The 13589-nt window shown below is 40.9% G+C and overlaps 1 protein-coding gene across 4 annotated transcripts in view; it reads left to right on the top strand.

Annotated features, from left to right (window-relative positions):
• LOC136114500 (vasculin-like) overlaps nucleotides 1–13164 on the top strand; it is a 64143-nt gene extending 50979 nt beyond the window's left edge. For all 4 annotated transcript variants that reach the window (XM_065859855.2, XM_065859856.1, XM_065859853.1 and 1 more), the window contains 5 exons: nucleotides 323–463; nucleotides 955–1119; nucleotides 8624–8808; nucleotides 11633–11735; nucleotides 12865–13164. In XM_065859855.2, coding sequence (XP_065715927.1) covers nucleotides 323–463; nucleotides 955–1119; nucleotides 8624–8808; nucleotides 11633–11735; nucleotides 12865–13020 — 750 coding nt within the window. In that variant the 3' untranslated portion in view covers nucleotides 13021–13164. The remainder of the gene's footprint in view (nucleotides 1–322; nucleotides 464–954; nucleotides 1120–8623; nucleotides 8809–11632; nucleotides 11736–12864) is intronic.
• The last annotated feature ends 425 nt before the right edge of the window (nucleotides 13165–13589 follow it).

Raw genomic sequence — 13589 nt, 5'->3', positions numbered from 1 at the left:
GAGAGCATCTGATGGAGCTGTTCTTAACTCTCTTAACATACTACATTAAAAACACTAATTTCAACCATTTAGACTCATGGTTTTGATTCTTAATACTTCAAATATGAGGGTTTTAATTGTTTGTAAATATAACTCTATATAAAAAGTGTAAACAGTATTTGTGAGCGAGGATGAATTGCTCATAAACAGTCTCTTTTCCACAATAAAACAGGTATTTGCTCTAAATTATGATTGTAGTTATGATTTGCTTTTGCTTAATCATTTCTCTAAATATTCCTGAAAATAACCCTATTGCAGTTAATGACTCTAAATTTTTGTTTAGCCTACACAGTGGAAAAACCAAGCAAAAGAAAATAAACTTGGGAATCCATTTTCTCATGAATCTGCATATGGTATTAGCAATTTCAGTCCTTTCAAATCAACTGCCAAGGCATTTACTGCATCACAGAATTCAGTGAAAGAGGTAAAGAAATGTCTGTATTTTTTATCAACTCTATCAAATTTTAAATTTATTTGGTTGTATAACTGGATCAGTAAGCTTTATGCAGAACTCTGTTAAATAAGTTTATTTTTGTGAAAGTTAATGTGAGAGAGAAAAATATGGAATCTACATCACATCACTGGCTTTTAAGTACTGCAATAATTACTTCGTATGTTTGGAGTAAAAATGGTGCATTAGGAAGTATAACCTGGTAGGTCTAAACTTCAAAACTGTGTAATGCACTTCAGAAGGTCCACTGTTTGTTAGTAGGGCTCCATAAGCCTTCATCTCTAGGATTACATATAAGAACTATATATACTGAAATAGAAATATCTTCCATATGCTTTTTACTGTTGATATACATGAAACCTGAAACTACAGGTGCCTGTGAGTCTTTGTCTTTAATTCAAAGTTTCCTCAATGAATAAACTTCTAATATTTTTTCTTTTTTTGACCCCCCCCCCCCACATTAGAGTAATCAGTCAAATTCATCATCCCTTATTGACAAAGTTGGTCAGCCTCGTTTAACAAAATTGACAAGAATGCGGACTGATAAGAAGAGTGAATTTTTGAAAGCATTGAAACAAGATACAGTGGAAGAGGAACATGAAGACGATAATCATGCTGGGCAAGAGAAGGTAGTTTTGTTCATACCTATCGTAGATCCAGCAGTGACAGTTCTCAGACTGAACATAAACTACTTTTTATTTGGCTGTAAACAGCTGTTAAATCATGGTCTTGATCTCTAAATGAAGGAAAGGAATTACCTTTTGATGAATTTTAAAAAGTTGCTCCAAGTACTGTTCTTTCTCCAGTGCTTCTTAGTCTTTTGTTTTTTTTCTTTCTGCAGTATCTGTTCATACATGTTATAGACAAATGTACCTGAGTTATTAGCAACAATAAAAAGAATAAATAAGCTTAGTATGCTAACCTAATCTTTGGGAGAAGAGTGTTTCACACCTTGGACATTAGTTATCCTATACAAAACAATGGAAAAACTTGATTCTGCTTCTCAAACCATTTCCTTTCTAATTATAGTGTTTAGATAGCCAGAAGTTGGTCTAGTCATAGGGGCAGTACTTTGATTTATGCATATATAAAGAACCTGTTTTCACTTCTTAATTGAGAACTTGGAGGCCTATTCTGTATATATTATGTGTCAGTTTTCTTTCAATCTGGATCAGCTTATGCAGTACTTAGCTGGCACCTGAGAATATTTCCTTCAGTGCTACCAGCCACCAACAAGCCATAAGTGTAGTTATCCTATGTAGTCCAAGTGAAGATAAGTAATGTATTATTCAGGATGAGGCAATTAAAAGCCTATATTTTCTGTAAATTAGTGGTTTAAAGTGTAAACAAAAAACCCAACCCAAAACCAAACCAAAACAAACAAACCAAAACCAGCAAAAATTACAAATCAGCCATAGCTTCACCTAAAATCAAATCCCCTTGAGGTACACACCAGACTTCTCCATCCTTAAGCATCACCCACCAGGTGCTGCCAGGTCCCTGGGCAAAAACAGTCCCACAAATGGGCTTGCCTTTGCCTGAGGCAGGAGTAACCCAGACTGCCTTTCCTAACATATTTTTCATGTGTACTACAGGGACTTTATCTCCTTCTACAGTCCGTAGAATTTCTGATTGGGCAGGCCCGGCTCGATTCGCTGATCCCCTAGTGTTGATCAACCAAGTGGCTTTTGCTAAATGTGAATCCCAGTTTTTAAAGGTTCCACCACTCAGTGCCTTTAGTGTAGTTTTTAACAAACCATTGTACCTTTCAATTTTCCCAGAGGCTGGTGCATGATATGGAATATGATATACCCACTCAATACCATGTTCTTTGGCCCAATTGTCTATAATACTGTTTTTGAAATGAGTACCATTGTCTGATTCAATTCTTTCTGGCATACTGTGTCGCCAAAGGACTTGCTTTTCAAGGCCCAAGATAGCATTTCGGGCTGTAGCATGAGGTACGGCATATGTTTCCAACCATACAGTGGTTGCTTCCACCATTGTAAGTACATGGACGACAGGGAACTGCTGGAGAGGGTGCAGCATAGGGCAACAAAGATGATTAAGGGAGTGGAGCATCTCCCTTATGAGGAAAGGCTGAGGGAGCTGGGTCTCTTTAGTTTAGAGAAGAGGAGACTGAGGGGTGACCTTATTAATGTTTATAAATATATAAAGGGTGAGTGCCACGAGGATGGAGTCAGGCTCTTCTCAGTGGCAAACAATGATAGGACAAGGGGCAATGGGATCAAGCTGGAACACAAGAGGTTCCACTTAAATTTGAGAAAGAACTTCTTCTCAGTGAGGGTGACAGAGCACTGGAACAGGCTGCCCAGGGAGGTTGTGGAGTCTCCTTCCCTGGAGGCATTCAAAACCCGCCTGGACATGTTCCTGTGTGACCTCACCTAGGCGTTCCTGCTCCAGCAGGGGGATTGGACTAGATGATCTTTTGAGGTCCCTTCCAATCCCAAACATACTGTGATTCTGTGATACATAATGCTTACCTTGACGTGTTTGTGGAAGTGTAATATAATCAATCTGCCAAGCTTCTCCATACTTATACTTTAACCATCGCCCCCCATACCATACAGGCTTTAAGTGTTTCGCTTGTTTGATTTCGGCGCAAGTTTCACATTCATGAATAACCTGTGAAATAGTGTCCATAGTTAAATCTACCACTCGATCGCAAGCCCATTTAAATGTTGCATCCCTACCTTGATGCCCTGAAGCATCATGGGCCCACCGAGCTAGGAAAAGTGCACCTTTATGTTGCCAGTCCAAGTCCACCTTAGCTACTTGAATCTTAGCAGCTTGATCCGCTTGTTGGTTGTTTAGGTGTTCCTCAGTGGCTCGACGTTTAGGCACATGAGCATCTACATGACAAACTTTCACAGGCAGGCTCTCTAGCTGAGCAGCAATGTCTTGCCACAGTGTGGCAGCCCAAATGGGTTTACCTCTGCGCTGCCAGTTGCTTTTCTTCCATTGCTGTAGCAACCCCCACAAGGCATTTGCTACCATACATGAGTCAGTATAAAGTATTGGCCACTTCTCATTCAGCAATGTCCAAAGCCAGCTACATGGCTTTCACTTCTGCAAACTGACTGGATTCACCTTGTCCTTCAGTGGCTTCTGTAACTTGTCATGTGGGACTCTACACAGCAGCTTTCCACCTTCGATGTTTTCCTACAAGATGACAGGATCCATCTGTGAACAGTGCATACTGCTTATCAGTCTCTGAAAGCGTATTATACACTGGTGCTTCTTCACCACGTGTTACTTCCTCCTCATCTGGCAACATCCCGAAGTCTTTGCTTTCTGACCAGTCTGTAATCACTTCTAAGATCCCTGGGCGATCGGGATTTCCAATTCGAGCTCGTTGCGTGATCAGTGCAATACATTTACTCCATGTAACTTCGGTTGCATGATGTGGAGAGGGAACCGTCCCTTTGAACATCCAGCTCAGCACCGGGAGTCGAGGTGCCAGGAGGAGCTGTGCTTCAGTACCGATCACTTCTGAAGCAGCTCGAACTCCTTCATATTCTGCTGGTATCTCTTTTTCAGTTGGAGTACAGTTGGCCTCAGATCCTTTGTATCCTCGACTCCAAAAACCTAAGGGTCAACCTCAGGTTTCTCCTGGTGCTTTCTGCCAGAGGCTCCAGGTAAGTCCATTATCTCCGGCTGCGGTGTAGAGCACATTTTTAACATCTAGTCCAGGCTGAACTGGTCCAAGGGCCACTGCATGAGTTATCTCACATTTAATTTGTTCAAAGTCTTGTCGTTGTTCCGGGCCCCACTCAGATTGGTTCTTTTTCTGAGTCACTCAATAGAGAGGGCTCACAATGTGGCTGTAGTCAGGAATATGCATTCTCTAAAAACCTACAATGCCCAAGAAAGTCTGTGTCTCCTTTTTATTAGTAGGTGGAGACATTGCTGCAATTTTGTTGATCAGATCCATTGGGATCTGATGACGGCCATCTTGCCGTTTTATTCCTAAAAACTGGATCTCTTGTGTAGGTCCCTTGACCTTGCTTCGTTTTATGGCAAAACCAGCATCCAAAAGAATATGAATTATTCTCTCACCTTTCTCGAAGACTTCTTTCGCTGTGTCACCCCATATGATGATGTCAGCAATATACTGTAAGTGCTCTGGAGCTTTACCTTGCTCCAGCGTGGTCTGGATCAGTCCATGGTAGATGGTAGGACTGTGTTTCCACCCCTGGGGCAAGTGATTCCACGTGTACTGGATACCCCTCCAGGTGAAAACAAACTGCGACCTTCATTCTGCTGCTAAAGGAATAGAGAAAAATGCATTAGCAATGTCAATTGTAGCATACCACTTGGCTGCCTTTGACTGCAGTTCAAATTGCAGTTCTAGCATGTCAGGCACAGCAGCACTCAGTGGTGGTGTAACTTCATTCAGGCCACGATAGTCTACAGTTAGTCTCCACTCGTCACTAGACTTACGCACTGGCCAGATTGGGCTGTTAAAAGGTGAGCGAGTCTTACTGATCATGCCCTGGCTTTCCAATTGACGGATCAACTTCTGGATAGGAATCCAAGAGTCGCGATGGGTGCGATATTGCCGGCGATGCACCTTTGTGGTAGCAATTGGCACTTGCTGATCGTCAGCCATCAGCAGTCCTACAACAGAAGGGTCATCTGAAAGACCAGGCAAATCAGACAGCTGTTCAATTTTCTCAGTGTCCACAGCTGCTATACCAAATGCCCACCTATACCCTTTTGGGTCCTTAAAATACCCTCTCCTGAGGTAGTCTATGCCAAGGATGCATGGAGCATCTGGACCAGTCACAATGGGATGCTTTTGCCATTTTTTTCCAGTTAGGCTCATTTCAGCCTCTACAACAGTCAGCTCCTGGGATCCCCCAGTCACTCCAACAATTTTGATCGATTGTGTCCCTTTATAATTAGAAGGAATTATTGTGCACTGAGCACCAGTGTCCACTAAAGCTTTGTACTCCTGGGGTTGTGTTGTACCAGACCATCATATTTGTACAGTCCAGTAAACTCTGTTATCCCTTTCCTCCACCTGGTTGGAGGCAGGGCCCCTCTAATTTCTGTTTTGCACAGTCTCTGGGTATGAATTAGAGGTTCCTTCAAGAGCATCAGAATCTCTTCTGCTCCTTTTGTAAACTGGAGCAGCTACCTTCCTAGGAGTTTTTCCTTTTATCTCACGTACTCATTACTGAAGTTCTGAGATAGGTCTTCCATGCCACTTATTCATGTTTTTTCCCTGCTCATGTAGGAAGAAACATAGTGAACCTCTTTTTGTAGGCTGCTCTGTCCTCTCTCTAGAGACTGGAAACACCTTCTCCTAATAGCTGAAACATAGGTTTGTGCAGGTCGTGAATGGTACGTGTCTTCTCTGAGCTCTTTGATTTCTTGCAACAGCTTTTCAAACCGGTCATCAGATTTTTCACACAGTTTCTCCACAGCAGAGACACAAGCCCATAGAGAACCAGCAAGGCTGTCCTCAAAGTCCCAAAGCTTCTCAGTCACTTCAGTAATATTTTGTACACCTCCAGATGACCAGACCATTCCTGCCAATGACTTAGGATATGCAGGTGGTGCACTTTGTACGAATCTGCGCCACAGAGGTCGTGTACAGTTGATTCTATCTGGGTCTGTCCCCTCTTGGCTGTTTGGTCCAAAACAGATGATCTCTTGCACAGCTAATTCTCTCAGGAACTGAATATGGCTCTCCATACTATTCCATTTCCCTAACCTGGATATACAATTTTCCTTGTAAGGAAATTTTACTTTCATAGCTGCCAGGAGTCGGGTCCAGAGAGTAGTGGCATTAGACTCTCTTGAAATTGCCCTATCAATGGTGGAATCTTTTGACAGAGATCCCAGCTGCCTGGCTTCACCACCTTCCAATTCAATTGTTTCTGCCCCATTATCCCAGCATTGGAGCAGCCAGATTAAAATATTCTCGCCTTCACGATGACTGAAGTCTTTTCGCAGATCTCTCAGCTCACCTGGAGAAAAAGACCGAGTGGTGGTCACTTCATCTCCTCCCTGTGCTGATGATGACCCTTGGGCTGATGTTGGCCCTGTGCCATCACCTGCTGCACAGGTAGTCTTTATAGTGACTTTCTTACAACCGGCAACTGATGCTCATATGGGTTCACCATCATTTGATTAATTTCCAGAGTCTGAATGACTGTCACAGTGATTGCTATGGTTACAGCAGCAACAGTGCCCAGTGTGTGAAGAAGGGGGGGCTGCCTTGTTAGCCTTTGAGGCTGGAGAAGTAACGTTATCTGCAGCGACCTTGGCAGAGGAACTCTGCGTAGGAGCTGTAGCTTCAGCCTGTGAAACTGCGATTGTTGGGGCAGTGGCTGCAGTGGCAGCTTTCACTGTTTTGCTTTTTCTCGAGTGGCTAGGAGTGCTTTTTGCTAAAGCTTCCGAAGACGCACCACAAATCTCAGGACTAAAAAGACACAAACCTCCTATTGAACCTCATTTCTCTTAACAGTAGCACAAACTGACACACATTCAGCAAACCAGATAACACCATCACAGTTCTATCAAAGCTCCAAGGATATTCAAAGTTCTCTAAAACTGTCCTAGCGAGAAAATGAAAGTATTGTTAGTCAGCCTTTCTAAAGATTCACTCGACCAATTAGCAAACACATAGCTGTACTGCTCTTTAATCTCTCCTGGAGGTTTTTCAAGGTAAAGCAGAAGCGAGTAGAATTTCATTAGCGGCTGCAGTATAATGAAATAAACCAGTGCTAAAGCACACAGTATCATCATAACCATTGTCCAGTTTCTTGTTGTTATGTAAGAAATACTTCAGTTCAAAAAGAAAGCCCAACACAGATATGGGATCACCGAGCACGATGTAGAAAATAATTGATACAACTTATGCCATAACATCTTTAAATCAATGTAATTCACTTTGCCCTAATACCACTAAATAATATCCAAAGCAAATAGACCCATGAATATCACAACTCTATGAGTTGGGACTGTGCCAAGAAAATTGAAAGGTACGTCAGAGCAGTAGAAAAGCCAAAAATCTCCAAATTTACCCCTTTCTCGAGCCCCACATTGGGCGCCAATTATCTGTCGAGGGTTTTGATTGTGGGGTGACAATAAAACCCTGGCAGATATATTGTTAACGTCCTCTTCCCCCCCACTTCCCCCTTTTGCCCCTGCCTCTCCCTGCTTCCCACTAAGGACAGGCGATCAGGAGGAAAAGAAGGACAGAGAGAAGAGAGTTGGAAAAATTAAAAATTTTTTACTAATGCTACTAATAAGAATAGAGAAAATAATACAAAATATACAAAACCAATCTTGAAAGTCTCAGCAACTGCAGAGCCTGCACCCGAAGTCCTGGACTGGACTCTGCAGCCAACCGGAGCTGGATTCAGTCTCTCACTAGGCCTCAGTTTGCAGGGACAACTAGCAAGGTCCTCTCCTAATGTTGGCCATAAGCAGAAGGAAAAAGGGAAAAAGGTAAGAAGGGATGAGATCCTCGTGATCTCCCACTTTTATATGAAGTATTCACGTGAATGGAATGTTATACACAGTTGGTCAGTTTCTTGGTCACCGGTTTCTCGTTGCCCCTCTCGCGAGATGTCCATCCGTGCTCATCAATATGTTTGCATTCCATTGCTAAGTTTACCAAAACATGTATCTGGTTCTCCAGGAAAATGCAGCTAATATGAAGACTTTAGCTGACAGGCAAAATTCACTAAAAGAGAAACTTGTTTTTTAACAAAACCAGGACAGCATGGCTCTGATATTTCATTAGGAACCTTGTTTGTAAGTTCAACAGATAACTTATTTAAGCTGCCTTTGATACTTATCTTAAAATTCAAACTTATTATTTCTATATGTTTGAAACTTTGTAGAAAAAAATTTGAGGCTGAGCATGAGTGTTGCTTTCTACATTACTTGATCAGTGGCATAACTTAAGATTTCTGTAGTATCCAGGTATTGCAAACTCTAGAAGTATGAACAGAATTACCCCTGAAGTAGTATAGAGTATCTCCATTTAAGCTTAATTTAATAGAATCACTGAATTGCAGCATTTGCAGACATTTACTTGTGAATGGAATTTACTTTTAAACTTTATTTGTAATGTGTAATTATTTTTAACAGGGTGATGAGTCCTTCAACTTGCATAACAGCAACAGTCCTCATAATGAGAGAGATATAAACAAAAACTTTGAAAATGAAATTCTGCAAGAGAACGGCAATGCTCCAATTACATCTCAACAGATCATTCAATCTTCAGCTTTCCCTCGGGCAGATGTTCTTTCAAGCTCACTTGAGGCAGAGCATAGGTATGTACTTTATTATAATATAAAGAGTGTTCCTTCATGGTAAGTGAGCATGTTTTAAATTCTTACTAGTTCAGAAGTCGGAATCTGAAAACTAAGAACACATAAAATGTTTAATGAGTACTGTCGAAGTCTAACTTTTAGACGTACTAATTTAACATGGAATATACTTTGCCTCTACTAGACTTGTGTACTGACATTTTAAACTTGCTTTACTAAAAATGTGTATTTCATTATAAAGAAATAAAGCAAACTACATAGTGACTTCATCCCTCTTATTTTGGTCTGCATGTCTAAGAAAAACAATGCATGTAACTGTTATTTGTATTAATAATACTTTAAATGCTGCATCTTATGTAAAACTCCAGTGAGTTTTTCCTCATTAAAGAAATGAATTATTTCTGTAGCTGATATTGAGGCGTGGAATGACCTTACAACCCTTGAAGTTATAAGGAAGGTATGCATTTATTTCCGACGCCGGACACATGGGGAATCATTTCACCTAATGCGTGTGTAAAATTACAGTAGCTGTGAACTTGGTTAAATGCAGTAAAGTGTTACATATTCATGAAAGTTTTAGGAACGCCTGTACATATTCATAACCTGTCCCCGAGAAGGCGGTTCTTATTATAATGAGTTCCGGGAGACCATTTCCATAGTCTCCGGCTCCTCCTGGTTGCAGCTGCGCAGTGATCGTGAACCCGGGTCCTCTTTCTCTGTACACGGTCACCTTTGGTCCAGTGTGATGAGTTGGTTAGGTCTCAGACTGCTGAGTTGGTTAAAACTGGCATATCTCCTGTCCTGTGCCCAAGTTTCTGTTATCTAGTTCACCCAAGGATGCACCCAAGGATTATCATCTTTGCAAGGCATCAGTGAAGTCCTGTTTCTCGTACAATAAGTTACACAGAGTTAAGCAAGGCTAGGCAATAGTGATGTGGGTTAAAGGGTTAGCTCTCTAAGTGTCTTTAGTGATGTGGGGTAGGGTTAGTTCCTTAAGTGTCAAGTGTTAGTTTTTAAGTGTTAATTAGTTAATTGTCAGTTCCCTGTATCAATATCAGTGATATCACAAGACAGTGCACTGAAAAGGGAGAAAGTAACTTCAAAAAAGAATGGAAACAATTTTAGTATATCATTAAAGTAACTGCAGTAGCAACTGTTAGATACTGCTGGGAAATCACAGCTCAGTCTGGAGGTGAGCTTGTCATGAGCTCTGTTAAATTCTTACTGTTCCTGGCAACTACAGAAATGTAGTGATAGATTTTTTTTTTTTTTTTTAGTGATAGATTCTACATATACATTGGACTAGAGAACTTTTCCTTTTCCTAGTACCTACAAAGGAAACTTTCATGATCTTTTATCCCTCATGAGTATGAAAAGTGAAATGCACCCTGCTCTGTTACTTTTTTTCACCATTGGCTATGGAGACAGAAATCTTTGGCTGCTAGAGACTGCTGATAAATATTTTTGACTAGAAGACAGAGGCAAATCTAACTCTCATTTGTCAATTCAAGTTACTTTGAATGACCTTCATAGTGTTTCTGGGCAAGCATCTTTCATTGTGGTATCCCAGAGATGCTGTGTCTCTGTATTATACCAACCCTTTAGCTGAGATCTCTGCATGTGTGTAGTCAGATGTTATGATAAGCCTTTTTGTGGTAAATTGGACTTGAAGTGACCAGCTTAACTCACAGGATACTTGTGCATACCTAATAACTGTATAGGCACATCTTATATAAAATAATGTCTTGGGCTTCCTTTCTGTTGGGAGAGTTTCCAATATGCAGTGATCATGTACTCATCCTGTTGGTGTCAAGTTTGCTAATCTGAACCTTAATTTTTTTAGGTAGTTCACACTTTTAACCATTCTGCAAACCTAATTTTGCTTTAAAGGTGTTACGGTTTAAGGCAAGGCAGCAATAAACCGTGGCAGACGCTCCCTGTTATCCCCTCACTTCCCGCCACCCCTTTCCTTTAGATCGGAAAGATGATAAGAAAGAGGAAAGGAAGAGAGACTTAGACTTCAGGTTGGAAAGTTTAAAAGGGGTTTTACTAATGCTACTAATAAATTGAGAATATATACAAAATATACAAAACAACTCTCAAGTGCTTGATGTGGAGTTGGCATCACTCCAGCAGCAGCGGAGCCATGTGTGCAGAGCTGGCATGGCTCCAGCAGGTCCAGCTCAGGCCCCCAGAAGTCATGGGCGGGACTTCACAGCAAACTGGAAACTGGTTGCAGGGATGCAGGGCCTGAGGACGGTAGATCACAGGCAGACAGACAGGGTCCTCTCTAGATGCCGGCCATGGTCGAAGAGAGCTTGACCCTCGTGATCACCCTCTTATATAGGGGGTATGATGATTATGGGATGGAATACTTCCGTTGGTCATTTCTAGTCACCTGTTCCATCCATCCACCCCTCCTCAGACACGCCCCTCTCACAACGGAATGTGGGAAAACTTCTCAGTCTTTCTTGGCTACCATAGTAATAAATCTAAACATGAGCTTCTTCAGCATTCCGTTGGTCTCTTATCAGCACCAAGTACAGCATCCTAGGAAACATATGCAGGCTAAAACTCAGAAAAGTGCAGCCACCTAGAAGAACTTAGCTGAAAGAAAAATCACTAAAAGAGAATCGGTCTTGTTTTTAACAAAACCAGGACAATCTTTTTTAAGGCTTTTAACCTACTATTACATAAGAGTTTGTTTAAAAAAAATATGGACTGATTAATTTGTTTATTACAGATCTTTACACATCTACGTAGGCAGAGCTTGAGATGTCTGAGTGTGTGTAGCAAATTCCTTAATGTTGTCCTTTTTATTTTAAAGGTTGTTAAAAGAGATGGGCTGGCAAGAAGACAGTGAAAATGATGAAACATGTGCTCCACTAACAGAGGATGAGATGAGGGAATTCCAAGTCATTAGTGAACAGGTAATGCTAAGTTAATGTTAAATTATGAACTTGTAGGTGCCTACCCTAAATGCCTACCTTTGAGGGGGATCTCCAGTAATTTTGATGGTTAGGGATACTGCCATTTCAGTCCCCTTTTTCTTTCTTTTCTCTTACCTCCTTGTGCTTTTGGAAGAATAGTTGCTTTAAAAAGATAGGGGACCAGTACTTATTGTAGATAAGGCCTATTCTCAAAATATCAATGGAAAGGTAGGGGAGTGGTTCTGAGTAGTTTCAGCATTGCTGGTAGTAGGATTGCACAAGCTTTCCATCTCCTCAGTGTAGACTGAGGAAAGGGAATTTTCTTTCAAGGTTTTCATGCAGCTTCCTTGGCTTTCCAAAATCTGAATTTTCTCTCTTGAAAATTAAGAGACGCTTAATTCACTGGTAACAAAGTCTGAAAAGGCAATCTAGACTTGAATATATATATATTTTTAATTAGGAGTGTTTTAGATACCTGATAGGGGTTGGGGTGGGGGGGAGGAGAGGCGCTAGAAGGGAGAACCTTGCATAATGTTACATCTAAATAGTTGATATTTCCATAAATCTAGCCATGCAGGTGCTAATTAGAGTATTTGGAATATTAAACTATTAAATGCTTGCCTTATTGCCCAGCTTCTGTACTATGTCTGGAAATGCAGTACTTCCTTTCTTGTAGAATAAGTTGTTTCCTTCTCTCCATTGTCTTTGACTTTCCAACTGTATCAGGTTGACAGACTGGAGTATCCATTCCTCGTTGCTGCTTCTCTTTCTGGGCCCTTTCCTCACTGCAGACCCTGCCCTTCTTAGCACAGGTGTTTGCAGCAGACTGTGGGGAAAAGGGACTGCATCACAGGAGGGATCACTGGGGGAAAATGTCTGAGGAAGTGGGTGAGAAGACAGTAAGCTCTTGTTCACTGCAGGAGCATAGTTTAGCACAGTTGGAGGTTCTTGGATGCAGATGGCTGGCCTGGAAGTGAAGGCTTTCAGATGAATTTTCATTTGTGGGTATATATAAAATGGATTGTGAAGTGGATCTAATGTAACCCATAGATGATGCTGAGAATGCTGAAATGTTGTGGTTGTGTTTAGCTTTTTCTTTCTCTGAATACATCTTGTTTTCTCATTTCAGTTACAAAAAAATGGCCTTCGGAAAAATGGCATTTTGAAAAATGGCTTAATCTGTGACTTTAAATTTAGCCCCTGGAAAAACAGTACTTTCAAACCTGCTCTGGAGAATGAGGATTCTGAGACAAGCAGCAGTGATACATCAGATGATGATGTGTGAAGATTTCTGTAACATGTGTAGAAACTTGTTTCGATCTCATGAAAATTTGAGGATGTCTTGTCCAAAAAAAAAAACCCCACAAAACTAATTTATGTAGTAACATACCCCATTAGAGGAAGAATAATGAGACTTCTCTCTGAAGAATGCGAGGAATGTTGTGTTGAACATTACTATAATATCTTTGCAAACAAATGTTGTAGAATGAGGACTTGGGTTGACCCAGCATTGACTTTGTTCATCAGTGCAGCATTTCTGACTAGCAATGTGACAATGTAACTTTCTCATTTAATAATAAAAACAAAAGGAATTGTGTAATGTCTTGGAAAGCTTCTGTCTTAATATGTCTATTAGGAAAAAAAGGGCATCTTGATGCAGTGTTTTGCTTGCCAAGTCAATTTCTTACAATGGAAATCCTTGAGTCCGCTTTGTATGTAAAAAGGGCAATGTAGCATGTTGGCTAAAATAAGCAAAGTGCACTAAAACTCTTTTTCTTAATTGAGCTGTTGTACTGTTCTACTTTTTCCACACATAACTGTTCTTTAGCCATTTGTAGTGTAGTCATAGTTATT

Source organism: Patagioenas fasciata, chromosome W, assembly GCF_037038585.1.
Source record: "Patagioenas fasciata isolate bPatFas1 chromosome W, bPatFas1.hap1, whole genome shotgun sequence".
In the NCBI taxonomy this organism is placed as follows: Eukaryota; Metazoa; Chordata; class Aves; order Columbiformes; family Columbidae; genus Patagioenas; species Patagioenas fasciata.
Note: the sequence above shows the minus strand (reverse complement) of the source record. Positions and strands in the feature narration are given on the sequence as shown.